At 40.4% G+C, this 19,614-nt stretch overlaps 1 protein-coding gene across 1 annotated transcript; it reads left to right on the top strand.

Moving 5' to 3' along the window:
* Positions 1 to 653: 653 nt before the first annotated feature.
* Positions 654 to 19,540, top strand: LOC142937797 (vascular endothelial growth factor receptor 1-like). Its single transcript, XM_076080886.1, has 23 exons — positions 654 to 708; positions 1,338 to 1,612; positions 1,721 to 1,860; positions 4,627 to 4,750; positions 5,392 to 5,500; positions 7,008 to 7,403; positions 9,397 to 9,543; positions 9,617 to 9,748; positions 10,858 to 10,964; positions 11,468 to 11,603; positions 12,102 to 12,206; positions 12,305 to 12,418; positions 12,662 to 12,750; positions 13,200 to 13,284; positions 13,369 to 13,466; positions 13,561 to 13,683; positions 14,340 to 14,451; positions 14,664 to 14,763; positions 14,970 to 15,075; positions 15,185 to 15,282; positions 15,555 to 15,624; positions 15,805 to 15,896; positions 18,058 to 19,540. The coding sequence occupies exons 1-23, from the start codon at positions 654 to 656 to the stop codon at positions 18,224 to 18,226; spliced, it is 2,982 nt and encodes a 993-aa protein (XP_075937001.1). The 3' UTR covers positions 18,227 to 19,540.
* Positions 19,541 to 19,614: the final 74 nt, after the last annotated feature.

Raw genomic sequence — 19,614 nt, 5'->3', positions numbered from 1 at the left:
TTATGTTTGCTTGCTTGTGTAACTCTTTCCCATTATGCTTGTTCTCTTACTGTCTGCGTTTCCTTTTTCATATGTTTGTTTAAGCGTATATAAATGTGTAGCCTGTGTATGGCAGAATGTGTGTGTGTGTGTGTGTGTGTGTGTGTGTGTGTGTGCCTGGTACATTCACAGACACAGTACACTGCGTATCTCAGACTTGAAAGGACAAGAGAAAAAAAACACACTTCAATGGAAACCAGTTCCGTGCTCTCAGTCACGATTTGTTGGTTTCCAAATCAAACGCTATGATTTAATGAATTTCCTGTCCAGGACGCAGGCTAAGAGGCCTGTTTATTATTGTGATTGCACGCTGCATCCTGTGATGCCATTTCTTATATCTGACACACACACTATATATAAAGTTCTCATGAGAAATGGCCCAACCCAGTGATGTAGAGACAGTCGTTTAGTCAACACACCCGAGTACTCAAGCCGGCACTTGGCTGAAACATTGATTGAGTTGTTCTCGGAGGTTAGTCACTTATTGTGTTGCTTATGACCAAGTCAGAAAGGTTAAGTATCACCTGAGAGCACCACAGCAGCCGCCCATACTTCATTCCCACTGACATCATCAGTGTACTTGACCCTTAACACTGGCACTCTCCAATGGCGCCATGCCGAGGTGCCTCCAGCGTGGTTTCACCCGTCCATCTCTGCCAAATGCCAAATGTAATCTACACAATGTACATGAACATCTTCTAGGAGAGCAGGTGGTGCTAAAGTATCTGATATGTTTTTGTCAGAGTGATATAAACTCTTTATCCTGCAAAAACGTACCTAGAAAATCTCTTGCATGTTCAGGAAATATATTCAGATGTTCAGGTAAAAACTATTGAAGTCTTGCTTCTGTTGTACTTCGTTATGGAGTTATAGTGTAGATGCACAGTGTGTATGAGAGCAGAATGTATCTGGTTTTGTTGTGATGAGAGTCAAATGCAATCTGCACATGAAGAAAATTTGCCAAAATACAATTCTTTGTATGATTCATTTGGTAAATCAATGATTGATATTGACTTTTAAATTGCTTCTGAGTGGGTTGTAAGTCAAATTTCAATTTTAAAATCACACATGCAAAAGCATTACTCACACCAACAACAGCATCAAGATTTCACTAGACCACTGAAGCTACAGTTTATCACCAAAAAGGATCTAAATAATAATTGCACAGTGATGTTTCACTGGCTGATTCATGGTCCTAAAGCTCTGTTCTGGTTCTGGTTCTGCTGCAGTGTCTGCATTGAGTGTGTTTCTTTAGTTAGTTTTTGGCTGGAACCTCACTAGCACCTTGTTCTTTGCAGCCCGGCTGCACCACGAGCCTGACGCCGCGCTGGAGGAAGCCCAGGGACATTGGACCAGGCTGGGCCAGGCTGATGAGGGGCCTCATGCCTGGGTCCTGGGCTCACTCCTGGGTCTGGCCCTGGGAACCACAGCGCTCTTATCTGGCCCGGGCAGGAGGCGCACTGGGCTTCCTGTGCGAAAATCAGAGCGCTTTTCCTCTCGTTGTTTGGCTTCCTCTCCGACGCGAGACGCTTCCCAGCAGCGTGATTGTCCCTTCGTCTTCAAACGTGGCACAGTCCGCTTCCTCAAGAGCTTGATCTATTCTTGAGAGACCCCCCCCCACACCCCTTCCCCCAACTCTGCTGCCCCCCACACATACCTCTCCAACCCCTTCCCTCACCAGCTCTGCCCTCCACCCCAACCAAGCATCAAGAACAACTCCCCATCGCCTTCCACCCTGGAGCCCATCCCCTTCACCACCGCCAAGTCCACACACTCATCAGTGCTTGTCCACAGCAGCCAGAACCCTCAGGGACATTACCAGTGACCCCATGTGATGATCCTGTGCGTGCTAAACTGGTGTGGAAAGTGAGGAAAGTGATTTGGAACACTGCTGAGCAGTGAAGACCAGGAGACACAGGAAACAAAGAGGAAAATAAGCCACATCAATAAGGATATAAGGACACCTGCTTTACTGATTATTTATTTATTTCCTTCATTTTCCCAATTTAAGTCAGCCCCTTGCACCAAGCCATCCTGTAGTTTTATGCTTTTTGCATTTCACAGACGTTTTGAGCCAGAAGAAGTGCAATTCCATTCATCCACCAGCCACATTTCTGGAGCTGCTTTGCTTGTTTTTTGTGTCCTAGAGTGGTACTATAATGGGTGCATGAACCGTGCCTGTCCTAAGCCCCAATCTGATTCTGACATCCACAAATGCTGTGAGTTTCTGTTCCGATTTTAAGCCACTGGTAGAGGGTCAAATGTGCTCAACTTGGACGGGCAAAACAGGAGAGAGGACAAGCTTTGTGTTGTTCACTATGGGATGCCTACAGTTCTCTATTAAAAGACTGACGGTCAGCAGACGCCTACCATGTAGGAAGTGTCCACAGACCAGAGACTATGCCCTCTGTCATATTACGTCATCCAGTGTCATCCCATGTCAAAATGTCTTGTTTGTCAAATGATGTCAGTATAACGGCCCTCTTGTCTTTGTATTGAAAGTTAATTAAAATCAAAATGTATGAGTGCCATAAGTGTTTTAGTAAAGTCCAGTTCTGTGTGTATGTAAAGCAAGTGTGAGAGTGTGTGCACTTGTGCAGGAACGTCAATGTGTGTCTGGGCGTGTGTGCGTGCGTGTGTCTACGGGTGTCACCCAATGTGATTCATTCCTTGTATACAGATGTTCTATGAGTAATATATGAATCTAATATTTAATAATTTTATACAACTAACTTACATATGACGAATGACAATATTTGCCAACTTTGTATGAATCTGTATTGAAGTGTTATATCAGTTGTTTGTGTTTTTGCATTAAACTTTGCTTATATTTGTGTATTGGTTTATGCCGCCCTGTGTTTTTTGGGGGTTTGAGACGAGATCGGACAGGGACAGCGGTTAAAGTGTATTCTAAGCTAGTGAAACGAGACAGGAAGAAAAGGCAGGAGATGACCCCCACTGATACACAACTCATTCATATTTCCAGGCGGCTGCTGCTCACCCTGTTCTCAGTTACACACTGTGTGAATGTGGCTGTGGCATGACTGTATGCTTTTTCGCTTTTCTGTTTCTAACCACGTTTATGTCAACACACCCATCTAACTAATCATATTTGTGTGTGCGAGTGCCACTTTGATTGAGAAAGCTTTTCCTGGGAAGCTTGGGAGTGTTGGTGTAATCTCTGCCTGTGTGATGGGTGTGTTTGGTGTGTGTGTGTGTGTGTGCGTGTTGTGTGTGTGTGTGTGTGTGTGTGTGTGTGTGTGTGTGTACATGCGTGCATTTGAGCATGTATGGGTCAGGCCCGTGGTGTCATGCACAGGGTGGGTCATTTGTGCAGTTGCACATGCCAAGAGGAAGAGCAATCAGGGAGCAGAGAGGAACCAACCTCAGGGAGGAGCTCAGCAACAGACAGAAAAGGATACAGACAGAGACGGGGCAGTGACACATCTATAAACAGGCAATGGATCAATGAACAGAGTGGAAATGACAGTTTACAGTGAGGATGATGGTTAATGTCTAAATAATGAAGCTCCTTTCTTTTGATTATGAGATTTTGCCAGATAAATAGATAGATAAGTATCCCCTCTTTATAATGCACAGATGATGCCCTACAATCAGTATTTTATTTTGCATATACTTCAAATCATGCCTAATATTTTTGGTGAATATAGAGACAGTCACTTCCTTGCTGGCAAAAGTTAGAGGGAGATACAAATTCTTACATACAGTATTTTTGCTCTGCCATAAAACGTTGACCTCCTTTGTAATGCAGTCTTTTTGTATGACCTTGTTAAACATGGGTACGTTTCCTCTTTCCTGGCAAAAGTTAGAGGGAATACAAATTCCTTAAGACCACATTTTCAGTCTGCCACGAAATGTATCTTCTCTATAAAAAAAAAAAAATTGTTCCAAGATGGTACTTGCTACATTTTCATTACATTACATTTATCATCATATTCAATATATATAAGCGGTTCAGCATTGCTTATATAGAACTGTTATGAGACATGGAGACACATTTTCCCTCTACTCTGAAACTAGTTGATCAAGCATTGTGTGTTTGCGGCCCCTCCATGTATGATTTCAGAGGTTTTCATCCTAAAGATGTGTATAAATAAACCACAAAGCAGCCTGCTCTAGCTCCAGTTCCCACAGCTCAACTAGTGTGTAATCTGTGGATTTAGACTTGTGAGACTCGTAGAGAGGGACAGGAACTCTTGTCCTGCAAATGTGGGATGATTTGTTAAGAATGGAAGGAAGTTGATCCACAGGATTACAATACCACCTCTGCATCCTCCATAGATGAACAATCCAGCATTACATAGCAACCCAAAGATCCTATTGTCAGCCTGCAGGACAGGGTAAGAGGAGGTGATGCCATTGATAAAAAAGGTTTGGTGATGATGATTATGTGAATGAAGGTGAAGATAGCATCAAGCAGTGATGATCAAGGCATTTCCCTGGTCATCCTCCTGCTGAGCACAGCTGAGAAAAACACACACAGACACACCTGGAGGCAGCATAAAATGACTTGTCAACACAGCTGAGTCTCTGTCCCTATCCTCCTCCTCATCCTCCTTATTCAAGGTGTGTGTGTCCAACGTCGTCCTCGCCATGGAGACCTGTGACCGAGAGAATCCCCGCCACGTCCGAAAGCAACCACATCCTGAGTATTGCGCACAGACAGGAAGTGCTTCAGGGAAAGAATAAGGTAGGTGAAGCATTGTAATACACACTGTGACTGACAGAAGAGCCCAGTGTGTGTGAGTAACAGGATTTTTATATACTGTCGAAATTTAGGTTAAAAACACCAAAAACAACCCGATTTGGATAAGCTCAAAGGTACAATAACTACTATACTATACTAACTATAATTTATCCTGGAAAATTATCTTAATTGCAATAATTAACAGATTAATTGATGTAAATGGACCAATATGAACAGAAGTTAGATCATATGTTACATCTCTAAAATGTCACTGTATAGTTTAACTTGCTAAAAAGTTCAAAATATTGTAGTTTCACTCAGCGTATCATCTCTGCCCTTCTTTGCTCACGTCTCACACATTCACAGATACACACCTTTATTAATACTTATCAACAGCTTGTGTGATGAGCTGCCCACTGGGTTGGAAGTGTGCAGGAGGCCTGGCTCAGAGACCCCTATTGTCTGCTCATGGGCCCATGGAAAATATGATTCCTGCCATCAGTGGCAGAGGTTAGGAGCCTGAACCTTAAATGTGTGCGTGTGTGTGTGTGTGTGTGTGTGTGTGTGTGTGCGTGTGTGTGTGTGTGTGTGTGTGTGCGCGCTAAGTGCCGGTTTGATCATGCGGATGTTTGTGCTCTCCATAGACAGTGGGGGTCCTGACTGTGGCAGAGGCCTTTGTGTCTGGAGTGTATCGCTGCGTTGCCTCCAACTCTGTCGGCACAGACCAGCTAGACTTCCACTTCTACGTCACAGGTGAGAAATCATCTCCTCAGATAAGCAACTCACGAGTGTTTTTTTTCTTGACTGCATGTGATTTATTTTTTCATAGATGATATCAGAAATTACAGCAAACTATTTTCTATACGTAATCTTTCCTCTCCTCTCTTTCTATTCCCAGAATTTCGCTTTAAATAACTAGTTTCTGTCTTCTTTCTGTCACCTGCTGGACTCACTCCACTCCCTCCTCAGTTTCTTTATGAAACTAGTCCGATATCAGCTGATTCACTTGATGCTTTGATCTTTTTTGTACTGATATTCAATCCAAAATAATGAGTGAAGATGAAATAATGTTAATTCTTCTGTTCTGTTTGGTCAGAAATACCTTTGTTTGAGTTTTACGTGGTGAAAAAATATGCAATTAATTATCTTTCTTCAACCTGAAACATATTGATAGAACATTTTCTCTAAAGAACATATACAAGAATATATTTCCCTCAATACAAATGCTGGAACCACACCAGCTGAGTGAAGAGGAGGAGCAAGTGGGGAGGGTGAGAACAGAAGATGGGCAGCGATGAAATACTGAGTCTTCAGGCTGCAGAATACTACTGTATATGGAGTTGTTACTACTGTGTTAAGGTCATTTCACCATTTGTGAGACAGGTGATGCAACGTCGGAAACGTGCAAAAGAGACACACCGGCAATGTCACTGCTCTGCTGTGGAAAATCTCAGAGTTCAAACTGACCTAGAGGGATGGGACAGCAGCTGCGTCAGTACCATCCACCAATACATCACAATTCAAAGCTGCTCAATTAGCTCCATTTTTAAGAAATGCAACTTTTCTCATCTAAAAATCTGAAACTTGCTCAAAGGTATTTAGACATTATTAAATTCTCAAGTGGTATCTGGTTACAAATTTGAGAATCTTTGAAGGAAAATGTGGAATATTGTACAGACTACCAGATACAAGAACTCAAATAGATATTTTAAATAGTTAAAAAAAAGTTACGTGTCAGAAGAAGAAACACACCTTAATGATCGTTGAAATCCTTGGCAGAACAAAGTAGCGTACGTGCATCGGTACATACTGCAGTTATGTGTGTCATGTGGTTAGATTGGTTACTCGGCCTACAGGTAAAGTTTATTTAGTGCATATGTGTGTGCATGTGTGTGTCTGTGCAGAGGGCTGTGCTGAGCTGTGTGTGAGCGAGAGCGAAACAGGAACCTGGGGCCCTTATCGTTCCACTTCCCCGTACAGCACACTTCCTTGGACTGGCAGGTCCGCTTTATTTCGGGAGGCCTTGGGGTGTTCGGGAAAGATAAACACTATCTGCCATCAGGAAACTCTCGAGCCGTTTCCACGGGAAGTTTCGGATGGCTAAAGTAAATAAAAAGCCTTTTCACTGTATTCCACTAGCTGCTTGTATACCCACAATAGCCACACAACATTGTCGTCAATAATGGAGGATTGGTTGAATCAGCTCTCCTGGTTTCATGCACCAGACAGGATCCACACACACTTATCTAGAAACTGAGAGGGTTTTTTCCATCAAACAGGAGATCAGTGGAGGTTTGTATTTGGTTCACGTTCCCCCTCCCTCACCTCTTCTTCCACGTGTTCTCCTCTCTTTTTCCCTCAGACGTCACAGGGGGCTTCAGTGTGAGCCAGAGGGAGGAACCCAGAGAGGGTGGAGACCTCCATCTCACCTGTGTAGCCAATAAGTACCTGTACACAGCGCTGTCATGGCATCGAGTTAATGACACTGAGGACGCCCAATCCCGCAGCCAGCAGCTCACATCGGGGGAGTTTTCCAATTGTCTGGTCCTGTTGCTAAACAACCTAACAGCCAGAGACTCCGGAGCCTACAGATGCTCCAGCCGCCACCTGGTCACGGGACAGGAGACACACCTGGACACACAGGTGGTGGTCACAAGTGAGTAGTTGCAACTTTACGTCCTCCTCATCATCTATAAGCCCATAGTCTGCACTGTGCATTTTTGGGACACTTGCTTTAAAATAAATTAACATGTAACTTTAATAAACAATAATAGTAAGTAATCATCTCATTTATACCACTCATTTTTTATTGAGTTTTTAGCTTGTTTGCACACAATTTATGCTTTTTTCTGTTAATTTTTTGATTACTCTACAAAGAATAAATTAGTACGTAAAGATGTCTTTATGAACCACTTTTCAAAACAATTATTTCATTACATACTTCAATTTTGGCATCTCAATTTCACAAATCCAATTTAAAAACATTTTTTTTATTTATTTGACTTTTTAGACCAATTTGAGTAACCAATTTCAAAGTAGAATATTTTAATGCTACAAAATCAGCGCTATCTAATCTTCAACCTATTATATATTGTATTCAAATTCACCATACTTGGTATTTGCCTTTCCTTGCATTCTTACAAATGATATGCAAGAATTAAAAAACGTCTTCACGGGCTAATTTATTCCGGGACCCGAGAGCTGAACAAGGGCCCTTGAAAACACCAGAGATGAATATTTATTGTCTCCGGCTCTCAGTTGTTAGGGCCTTGATTTTCTTGCGGAAAAGGGATTTTCTTAATTTCTAATTTAGTTGGTAATAACTCAACTACACATACATAAATACAAACAAACAAACAACCACTCTCTCACAAAGCTTTGGCTGTTGGGAATCGGGTCCCCTCAGCTTCCTGGGGCCCCACCCTGCCTTTGCTCTTGCGCTCCTGCTCAGCACCTCTTTCACGTGGGAATGAGCTCTTGTCTGGAGGAAGAGCACACAATGGTACTTCCCACAATGCCACATTTACAGGCCCCCACACAGGGCCGGAGGAACAATCAGCCAATCAGACACTGTCAGCCCCAAGCCCCCGCGGACAATCATCAATTGTTGTCCAGGAGGAAGATAGGGGAAACAACAATCAGTCGCCTTGGTTAAGTAACTTTTCTTCATGTCTTTTACTGCTGTTCTCTATACAATCAGGGTTCAACGCGTCAACTTCCTCCGCCAGGATCCCCACAAGGGAATTACTATAGAGACAGCGTGACCAGAGAGAGAGAAGTTGGGGAGCGAAAATGAAACGAATAGAGGGAGAATGGAGGAAAAGATTAAAAGGTTTAAGAGAGTCAGGAAGCGATGTGGTCAAATTATAGTGTGGTTATTGTCGTGTAATTATATTGCATGAGAAGGAAACTAAAATAACTGCATTCAACTCATTGTTTGCACTCATTGTCCAATAACCGTTCACATAATGTAATACTACATTGTCGTTGCTATTAGAAATGGGTTGGTACTGCGGGGTATTTCAGGGTGAGAAAGGGGCCCAAGAGAAACACAAACGTCCGCTGACTCACAGGTTGAAGCCACGGCCACTCTTCTGGAAAAATGTGTCACTACCAGTGCACGATTATATTATTGTCCAGAAGTGGCACTGGTCCAGAAAACAGTGGGAGAAAATAGCTCTGCTTTCACTTCATCGCAAATCTGTTTAAGTCTATAAATAACTGCAACTGTAATCCGTTATTGCACGATTAAAAATATCAAAAGTAAAGCATACACACATTATATTACTATTATTTATACATTAATGTATAAAATGCATTTTAGTTGGTCAGATTGGAAACTCTTTTGACTACTTTATATACTGTTGTGTAGTTAACCTAAAATCCAGATTAGATATTTGTATGTAATTCATTCTTTATCTACAGAATTTTACGGATATATTCATTGGAGTAAAAATTACATTACTTTCCTCAAAAATTAGGTTATTTGAAGTGGCATTAAATGGTACTTGTACTAATAATGTACAAGTACCTCAGAACTGTATTTAAGTACAGTACATTGTACTTAGTTATATTAAGTAATACGCCAAAAGTGTCACAAACATACACTTAAGCAGACATATTCATGGCGTGTGTGTTTCTCCTTTCAGTTCTGGAGCCTCCGGTGCTGCTTGACAATCTGACAGATTGTACCGTAAACGCCAGCACCTCAGTGATCCTTAGCTGTCCCTCTGAAGGCATCCCACCCCCTACTATCACATGGTACAAGGATGAGCGTGCTCTGTCTCAGGGATCAGGTAAAACCAATACCGTAAACATGCAAACTGTAGCTGCATTCAGGAGTCTAAGAGTCTGTGCCACCATCTTTAGGTATTGTGATATCACTAGAAGATGGGACCCTCCATATTGATCGAGTCACAGCGGAGGACCAGGGCCTTTACACATGCCAGGCCACCAATGTGAGGGGATCTGCAGAGAGCTCTGCTTATATATGGGTAAACGGTAAGTGTCCGTCAGCCAGTTGTATTTTTCTGCCTTTGATTGGCTGTGTTTACTACTTCTTACAGATAGGACAATTCCATATATGGGTATGTCTGATTGTCCATTGTTCCCAGTCCTGGAAATAGAGTGTGGATGTACAGACATATAATACAGTAAATCACATTGTTTTTGTGGATGTAGTATTTATACACAGGAGGCATGGTGTGTCCATTCTATTAATGGGAGATTATATGTCTGTTTATCAATTCTTGTGTAAACATTGATCACCTTAACATAATCCAAATGTGGGACACACTCCTTTTGTTCAGTGCTCCTCATTCAGACACAAACACACACACACAAACACATCAGTCATACGTCCGGTGTAGACAGGCCCCATGTGGTTCTGCTACCCCCAAGTTTGAGCATCGTTCCCTGGCAGAAGTGGTGGACACACTCCCCAGGCAGGAGGAGTGGCTCTCTGCGAGAGTGTGTGTGTGTGTGTGTGTGTATGTGTGTGTGTGTGTGTGTGTGTGTGTGTGTGTGTGTGTGTTTGTGTTCTGGTCAGTCAGGAAGGAAGCTGTCTCCCGTTTTTATTTCCTCCAGAAGGGCCCGTCCTGCATCTCAGAGAGGCTCCACACTTAGCTGAGCTGAGCGTTTTTCACTTCTTCAAATTAAAAAAATTAAAAATAAATGAGATTGTGATTCGATGAGTAGGGTGGATGATAGTATATTACAGTGAAAACACAGTGCCCCCATTTGGAAGGGTGGAGAAAAATGTAAACATCAAGCTCATAAGCAAAATGATTTATTGTAATTTTCACCAACTATCCCTGATTTATCTTCAATTTTATCTCAGATTATCTACATTCTTAAATTATCTGAACGGAATGTAGAAGAGAAATCCTGTTTTTAATGTTTTTTTTCATCTTGATGAAGGTAATAATATTCAAAGTCCTGTGCAGCTGCCTCCAGGCCTGCTTGTGTATACTAAAGTAAATTAAATCGAATGCAAAATTAAAGCTAATTAAGCACTGATGTATTTGTGGTTTGTGTGTGTGTGTGTGTGTGTGTGTGTGTGTGTGTGTGTGTGTGTGTGTGTGTGTGTGTGTGTGTGTGTGTGTGTTTAGGGGCCACAGAAGCCTCTTTCCTGGAGATTCCCGCACTCACCTGTACCTGTGTTGTGGCCGCTCTATTCTGGCTTTTGCTGACGCTCTTCATACGCAAACTGAGACAGGTGAGATGAAACAAGATAGAGTTGTTTTCTGTGGTACCATGAAATAAATATACGCTGCATATTCGTGGTTGTCTATGTACGTTTGTAAGTATCATAGTTTGCGCTGTATAATTCCACTTTGCTGATTATATGACTTTGAAATAATTTTTTATTTACCGATTAGATTAGACATTGTGAGTTTATTGTCACATGTATACTCCGTTTAACATAAACATGTATTAATATTAATACAACTAATAGGTATAATACATATTAATTACTCAGTTGAGAGGATTTAAATTGATTTTCTAAGCAAAATACCCACATTCTCCTAATATTTAATGCAGGAGGGTCAGACATTCACACAAACCATTTTACTCCATGTTAATTGTCCTTCAGGTTCGATTTTTAAATAAACACAACTCACAAATACAATGCTTTTTGGGACCGTGATTACTACAAAATACTACAAAACTACAGTGTTGGTATTATACTGGTGTGGGTTTTCTATTCTTTCTCCAAAGCCCAGTGGCGCAAACACCAAACCTGAGTACCTGTCAATCATTGTGGACCGTGGAGAGGGGCCAATAGAGGAGCAGTGTGAGAGACTGCAATACGACCCGCACCAATGGGAGTTCCCTCGGGAGCGGCTCAAATTAGGTACAAGAATGCAGAAATGGATGTTTTTAACATAAGTGACTTGTGATATGAAGGATTTTGGGGATTGTAATGCTAACGAGAGAGCGAAGGAATTTTAGATCACATTACAGATAGAAGGACTTTCTCAGAGGTCTTATCAGATTATTATTGGGAGTGACTCTCATTCCATTAATCAGACTTCGTGTCTGTGTTGTCTGTGGTGAGCTAATCAACTACAGCGGGGGGGGGGGGGGGGGGGGTGTAAACTGTGTAGACTGGAACTAATCAGTCCACTAGGGTGGGATTCAGTTAGATGGACTGTTGATGGGGTATTCTCTTATCAGCATCTCACGTCCAGGGTGGATAATAATAGTAATTAATAAAGTAGCTCAATTAGACAAAAAAACACACCTCCCTTTCCCCCCCATCAGCCTCACTCACATTCTCTCTCTCTCTCTCTCTCTCTCTCTCTCTCTCTCTCTCTCTCTCTCTCTCTCTCTCTCTCTCTCTCTCTCACAGGGAAACCTCTGGGCCGTGGAGCCTTTGGTAAGGTGATACAGGCAGCTGCGTTTGGTATAGACAACGCCACCAGCTGCAGCACTGTGGCTGTTAAGATGCTCAAAGGTACCAGATTGGGTCCCATGGTATTCTGAGAAATTGAAATCACAAATTCTGTGCCAAAAAAACATTTATTCCACCCGTTTCTGCCTTTTGTCCACCAGAGGGAGCTACAGCCAGCGAACACAAAGCTCTGATGACTGAACTGAAGATCCTCAACTACATTGGACATCATCTGAATGTTGTGAACTTATTGGGAGCCTGCACCAAACTGGAAGGTGTGCGTGTTTCCTTGCATGTGTGCTCTTAATATGCATATATATATATACATGCACAAGTTCATTTTCATGCATATTTAGGTGTATGAGCCATGAGTATTTATGTGTGTTTGTGACCTCACACTTGTCATAACTATAATATGTGTGCGTGTGTGTGTGTGTGTGTGTGTGTGTGTGTGTGTGTGTGTGTGTGTGTGTGTGTGTGTGTGTGTGTGTGTGTGTGTGTGTTCTCTGCGTGTGCAGGGCCACTGATGGTCATTGTGGAATACTGTCGCTATGGAAATCTTTCTACCTTCCTGAAGGGAAAGAGAGATGTGTTTGTGCACAAGACGGTGCGTCTACAAACGCAATTAAAGATGGTATCATCATAGCCATATTTCACACAAGACAGGATGTCCATGGCGTGCAGACAGAGTTCACACATGCCTGTGTGCTCCACACTTCTCCTTGCAGTTGAGAAAAAAAGCAACAAATTCGCCCCTTTTTGCTGCACACAATTACAAAATCATACACTCACAAACTCACTTCTGCAATCGGTTTGACGCTCAAATATGTTATCAGTTGTCAAGCAGGAAGGTTACTTCCTTAATTTCTTCACAGGTTTAGACATAGCTATACAAACACGCAGCCCTTAAGGTCATTTTCACAAAGCAAAACATGTTTAGGAAGTTCTCTTAACAAATTGACCAAAACCACTTAACAAATGTCAAAAGACACATAACCACAATTTCTATTTTCATACAATAATTGAAAACATCTAACTGATTTCTCCCCATCTCAGCCTGCCAGAGGAAAGGATGGAGGGCCAGGTTGTGTCGCCAGCATGTCTGAGTTTGACGAGAGAGATAAGAAAGAAAATCCCCTCAGTAAGCCATGAGCATAGTAAATATTTTCTTATGTTTGTGCATAATCAAGTTGCTTTAATATGTCCCCTCTCTTTCTTCCTTTAGATCCCAAATCTGCCTCCAACCCTCCTTTATTCCTGGAGGATCTCATCTCCTTCAGCTTCCAGGTGGCGCGAGGAATGGAGTTTCTGGCCTCTCGCAAGGTCTGATACTTGATGTGTTTGTGTGTGTGGATGCAGGTGCACTTGTGTATTTCATGTGTGTAATTATTTGTGTTCTCCTTGCTTCTGCAACCAGTGTATTCACCGAGACCTGGCAGCCAGGAACATTTTGCTTTCCGACAATAAAGTGGTGAAGATCTGTGACTTCGGCCTGGCCAGAGACATCTACAAAGATCCCGACTACGTCCGCAAGGGAGATGTGAGTACACGTGAGCAACGTGGTTCCAAAATCCACGGTCTAAAAGTCTTTCATTAACAATTTATCTACAAATTGACTGATGACATCCTTAGAAACCTCACCACTGAAAGCAAAATGTTGTGTTTCAACATTTTAAGTTTCTTTATAGTATTTCATATTTTAGGATTCGATCAGTAAATTTTATAAATAAGTCACATTAGTCCTTAAAATAACGATAAATAGGGTGTGACTATTGTTTTCCTGCATTTTATGTGTACATTTACAAAATAAACTGCTTTTGCAGCCTCTTTCTTAAAAGATACTCACCACAGGCAAAAGGGCTGTTTTATGTTTTTAAAGTTATTTTCGTAAATGACAAAATGTTTGTTTGTTCATGGGGTTGAAACAGGACAACTATACGTAATGTTATTAAGTGGCCATAACTGATACATTAAACCACATTGCAAGTTTTAATACAACTCGGAGGAGTATGCATTAACTGCTGTTCCCACAATTAACTTGTTGCTTCTGTTTTTGAAATATTAAGCAACGGACATAACGTAACACTTTTCCTCAGAAGGATCTGTGGCCAACGGCTTTTCAACCAGCCAACCTTTAAATGTTTCCCCATGAGTGGTCTTTGGTAACTCTGCTCCTGTCGTCTGATTGGCTGACAGGCCCGCCTCCCTCTTAAGTGGATGTCTCCAGAGGCCATCTTTGACAAGGTGTTCACCACGCAGAGTGACGTGTGGTCCTACGGCATTCTGCTGTGGGAGATCTTCTCTTTGGGTAAGAGCCCTCTCACCACGGTTTTGTTCTGAACACACACAGGTGGTGGACAAAATAACAGAAACACATTGCATACAAAAGCCCTGTAAGACATACTATGATCTGATATCTTATGATCTTCCATTTTGGATGGATGTGTTCAAATATTGATGTATCGACATACGTACGTGTGTGTGTGTGTCTTTGTGTGTGTATGTGTGTGTGTCCAACAGGAGCGTCTCCATACCCTGGTCTTCACATAGATGAGGAGTTCTGCCACAGACTGAAGGGAGGAACAAGGATGCGAGCACCTGAATACAGCACACCTGAGATGTGGGTGGATACGTTTTCAACACTGTTACCTCTGAAATTAGTCGGGGAGGCAGGGACAGAGTTAATCTATATAGGTCTAACAAGTAGGGAAGTAGTAAACAGGGGGTGAAATTTAAACCTGTATGTTCCTGATGTGACCCAGGGAGTGATACTGTTAGTGCTTTGATTGAAAATGAAACACTACGCCTGTATGTTTGTGTACACAGTTACAGCACGATGCTGGCATGCTGGGAGGCCAGTTCCTCAGATCGACCCACCTTCACTAACCTGGTGGAGACACTGGGAGACCTGCTGCAAGCGAGGGTTCAGCAGGTCGGACTTCTTATGAATGTTTCAAAATGTTGTGCAAAATGTTTCTTAACATATGCATAAGTACAGAAATGTCTTACAAATATCCAGCTTTGTTACCTGTCTTTAACAGGATGGTAAGGATTATATTCCTCTGGGATCTTTCATAACTGGAGACACTGATCGCAGTGAGACCTTCAAAGAAAACGTGCTTGCAGTCACAAACCTGAGGTAAAGAAATGTCATGCAATTTAATATACAGCATAGGTCTGTGCCAGTGCACCTTTACTTAAGATGTTATATGTATGTATAATCAAGTACGGTAGAGAAGAGCTGTAGTAAAATAAATACAAGAAAGGGGAGAAAATGACAGGTGCGAATGTGAAAGTAATAAGAGCCGTGTGCGATAACTGAAACTGCATTCAGAAACAACAGGAAGCAGGTTGAGAAAGTAGAGAAATTTCCAGATTTCAATGTTTTGAATCTGAATCCAACCTATCCAGTTACATGAGGGGCATGGCGACACTTCAGACGTTTGAGGAACTGCCCTGCAAAGAGCCAGACAGCCCTGATGTAAGAAAACACCTTCACACTTCTGATTGCATGCACACACACACACACACACACATAGGTGGGATGGGACAAAAATGGAACCTCACTTTGTCGGAATTGATTATTTTCAATAAAAACAGATGAAAAAAGATAAAAACAGAACGCCCATTAAGCTGCATGTTTGCATCTTCTCTGCTTTAGGATGAGCAGAGTGACAGCGGCATGGTCTTACCATCCGAGGAAATGAAGCGTCTGATGTGGAATAATGGCACCAAGATCAGGAAACTCAGCAGGTGACCTTTATGTGATCTCTGAACTCTTGACTTGCCTCCTACCACGACATCCTGTCATCTGTCAATCATCGCACAGCAGAAAACACAGTGATGATGCATACATATATTTTTTTGTTAAATATAAACAATACTTGAGAGACGTCTCAGAAGGACACAGTGTAGACATATTTATTCGTGCACGCTAAATACGACTTTTTTAAAAAGGGTCTGTGGGGTCTCAAAAATTACAAAAAAAGTTATGACATACTATACTGATGCTATTATATGGCACTGTTTAGACATACTAAACGATGAATTTTTACAGATTGTTTTCTGTATTATCTTCTTAAAGTTCCGATAACAGAAGTCGAACCCAGGAAGCCTTACTGCTAGACAATTTAGGACGTATACTTGCACAGATTTTTTCGACATGCTATACTACGACTTTTTTCGACATGCTATACTATGACTTTTTTCGACATGCTATTCTATGACTTTTTTCGACATTCTATACTATGACTTTTTTCACCATGCTATACTATGACTTTTTTCACATGCTATACTATGACTTTTTTCGACATTCTATAATATGACTTTTTTCGACATGCTATACTATGACTTTTTTCAACATGCTATACTATGACTTTTTTCAACATGCTATACTATGACTTTTTTCGACATGCTATACTATGACTTTTTTCACATGCTATACTATGACTTTTTTCGACTTGCTATACTATGACTTTTTTCGACATGCTATACTATGACTTTTTTCGACATGCTATACTATGACTTTTTTCGACATGCTATACTATGACTTTTTTCGACTTGCTATATTATGACTTTTTTCGACATGCTATTTATTCTATGACTTTTTTCGACATTCTATACTATGACTTTTTTCGACATGCTATACTATGACTTTTTTCAACATGCTATACTATGATTTTTTTCAACATTCTATACTATGACTTTTTTCGACATGCTATACTATGACTTTTTTCAACATGCTATACTATGACTTTTTTCACATGCTATACTATGACTTTTTTCGACATGCTATACTATGACTTTCTTCAACATCCTATATTATGACTTTTTTATGTAATAGTAAACTATGAATGTTTACGGCATATTATAAATTCTTGATTTGTTATATTATCTTTTGGAGTTTCGGTTCACATACCGGGAGTCGAACCCAGGTCACCTGGGTGAAAACCTGGATTCCTTACCGCTAGACCATACAGTAGGTAGTCATAGGTTTTTTTTTTGTCAAAGGCTCATTTTGTCATGCAATACTATGACTTTCATAAGACTTTTTTCGACATACTATATAATTAAATTGTTTTCAGACATACTAAACTATGAATGTTTACCACATACTATACTATAACTTTTTGATTTGTTTTCTATATTATCTTCTTAAAATTAAATTCCCACACCAGGAGTCGAACCCTGACCGCCTGGGTGAAAACCACGAATCCTTACTGCTATACCATATGGGACATATGTATGAATCATTCAAAGGCTATTTTCAACATGCTATACTATGACTTTTTTATAACTTTTTTATAACTTTTTTCAACATGCTATACTGGCATTTTTATGCCATATAATTTTCTGGAGACATGATGACATTTTTTGTGACATAAAAAATATATTTTTTAAACATTTGTATGGCATACTACACTATGATGCTTTTTTGTGATACAATTACTATGAGAATTTTTATAAAATATTATACAATTACAATTTTTATGACATGCTATACTATGACATCTTTAGTAACATTTTAATATTTTGGCAATTTTATGACATATGACATTCATGCACTTTTATGAAACAATTTCTTTGACACTTTTATGGTTTACTATACTATGACCTTCTTTGACTGTTATTATAGTATATTATGCTGACTTTTTATTTAATTTTAATGACATACTTTTACCAGGTTTAGTTATGCTGCCTTACATCAATTTATAGTAAATATAAGTTAAAGAGTGTCGCTAATGTAACCGGTTAGAATTCACAGTGGCGATGAGGATTTTAAAAAGGTCTTCAATTGTTCAGGAAAATATGTCTTACGGACAAATAATTCAAGAACCAATCAATGTATGAATGCAGTATTTTATCTTAATGCACTATAAACAAGGTTATAACTCTAAATCTGTATGTTTTTAAGGTTCTTTGCCTTCACTAAGTGCCGGGACCAACAGGTGCCTTTCCTGTGCAATAACATCACAGGTCTCTGGGACAACAACCCCTCCATCTTGCCGTGTGATTGGGAGTCTGACGAGGGTTCCTCTCCTCCTCCGGACTACAACTCTGCTTTTCTCTACCCTTCCCTGTAGCATCTGTTCTTGGACAACTTTATACAGGGTATACTTTTTCCTGCTCACAATCTTTAGTCAACTAGAACTTATTATGCTTTTCAACTTTGCTGTTAGCATCCTCTACCTCATTATATCTGCATGTATTCATCGGCCCTCTATTTCCTCCTTCAACCCAACTTAAAAGACAATTTAACACAAAACACTACTTTGCTTTTCTTAAGTTCACAAAATACTACGATGTTGTACAACAAAGCCTCTACAGTATTACCAAGTAATGTCTTGCAATACCATACATAACCCCTTCCCAGAGCAGCTAAGTATTACCTGGTTGTACTTATGCAGTTATGCAGAATGTATTTACTGACCTACAACTATTAGAGCTTATTGTATTGGTACCTCATGTGCTGAGCTTTGTTAAGAGGAACACTGCTGTATAAAATAATGGTTCCTCCTACACAGCTGTTATATGCTGGAAAAAAAAGTTATTATCCACTGAATTATAGTATGTTTTAGACAGGATGTATCTATCTGTATTTATTGTAATGCTGCAATCATTTCATTGATTAGTCTGTATCTTACTGTGAAGGTTGATAAACACTCAGTTGCCGTAGGTTTATTTTCACGAAGGTTATAATGTTCAGTTTAACTACCCCAATAGTATCAATGGGGATGGACAAAATATGTGAAACACCACTCAGTAAGACAAACTACAGTCTGCAAAATCAACAAAACATTGATTGTATGGGCTGCTATATTAGACTGAGTTACATACTTAATAAACTGGCAACTGAGTGTATATTTAATTCTATACTAAAGTATTCTTAGATATGGAATCAAGTCAAATCTGTGTATGCTGTTTTTAATATATATTTCTATTTACAAAAAACACTGAATGCATGAGCAAAGGTGTTGATTAGGGATGAAATGATTAGTTGAAGAGAAAATTATTAGGCAACTATTTTGAAGTTATTTTTCAAGCAAAAAGACCAAACATTCCCTAGTTCCAGCTTCTCAACTGTGATGATTTGCTCCTCCAGTGACTTACTTATTTATGGGTTTTGGACTGTTTTGGACAGACGAAACAAGACGTTTGAAGACGATTGTTAACCCTTTTTCGACTGAAATATAGACCAAACGATCGCAGCAGAGTTATCGTTAAAACTATTTTTAGTTGCAACCCTACAAAACAGAATCAAGTGATACATCTCTATAATATCTGCATCTTATCCACTTGTGTAACTTACCGGCTTTTTTGATGCTTTTAATGGTTTTATGTGAAGCACTTTGAATTACCTTGTTGTTGAAATGTGCTCTACAAATAAACTTGCCTTGCTGGTATTTTCAGTTTTAAAGATAATCAATCATTGAAGAGTACAATTATAACCCATTTTTTAAAAATCCACCTC

This window comes from Anarhichas minor, unplaced genomic scaffold (genome assembly GCF_050575085.1).
Source record: "Anarhichas minor isolate MPS153535 unplaced genomic scaffold, ASM5057508v1 ptg000074l, whole genome shotgun sequence".
Lineage (NCBI taxonomy): Eukaryota > Metazoa > Chordata > Actinopteri > Perciformes > Anarhichadidae > Anarhichas > Anarhichas minor.
The sequence above is the reverse complement of the archived record's forward strand: the minus strand, read 5'-3'. Positions and strand labels throughout refer to the sequence as shown.

Excerpts from the sequence above, each read along its gene's own strand:
- LOC142937797 (XM_076080886.1), top strand. The coding sequence starts at position 654 with ATGCCGAGGTGCCTCCAGCGTGGTTTCACCCGTCCATCTCTGCCAAAT. Across the intron at positions 5,501-7,007 it reads CTTCCACTTCTACGTCACAG|GGTTTTTTCCATCAAACAGG; the intron begins GTGAGAAATCAT and ends AGAAACTGAGAG. Across the intron at positions 15,625-15,804 it reads AAGAGCCAGACAGCCCTGAT|GATGAGCAGAGTGACAGCGG; the intron begins GTAAGAAAACAC and ends TCTCTGCTTTAG.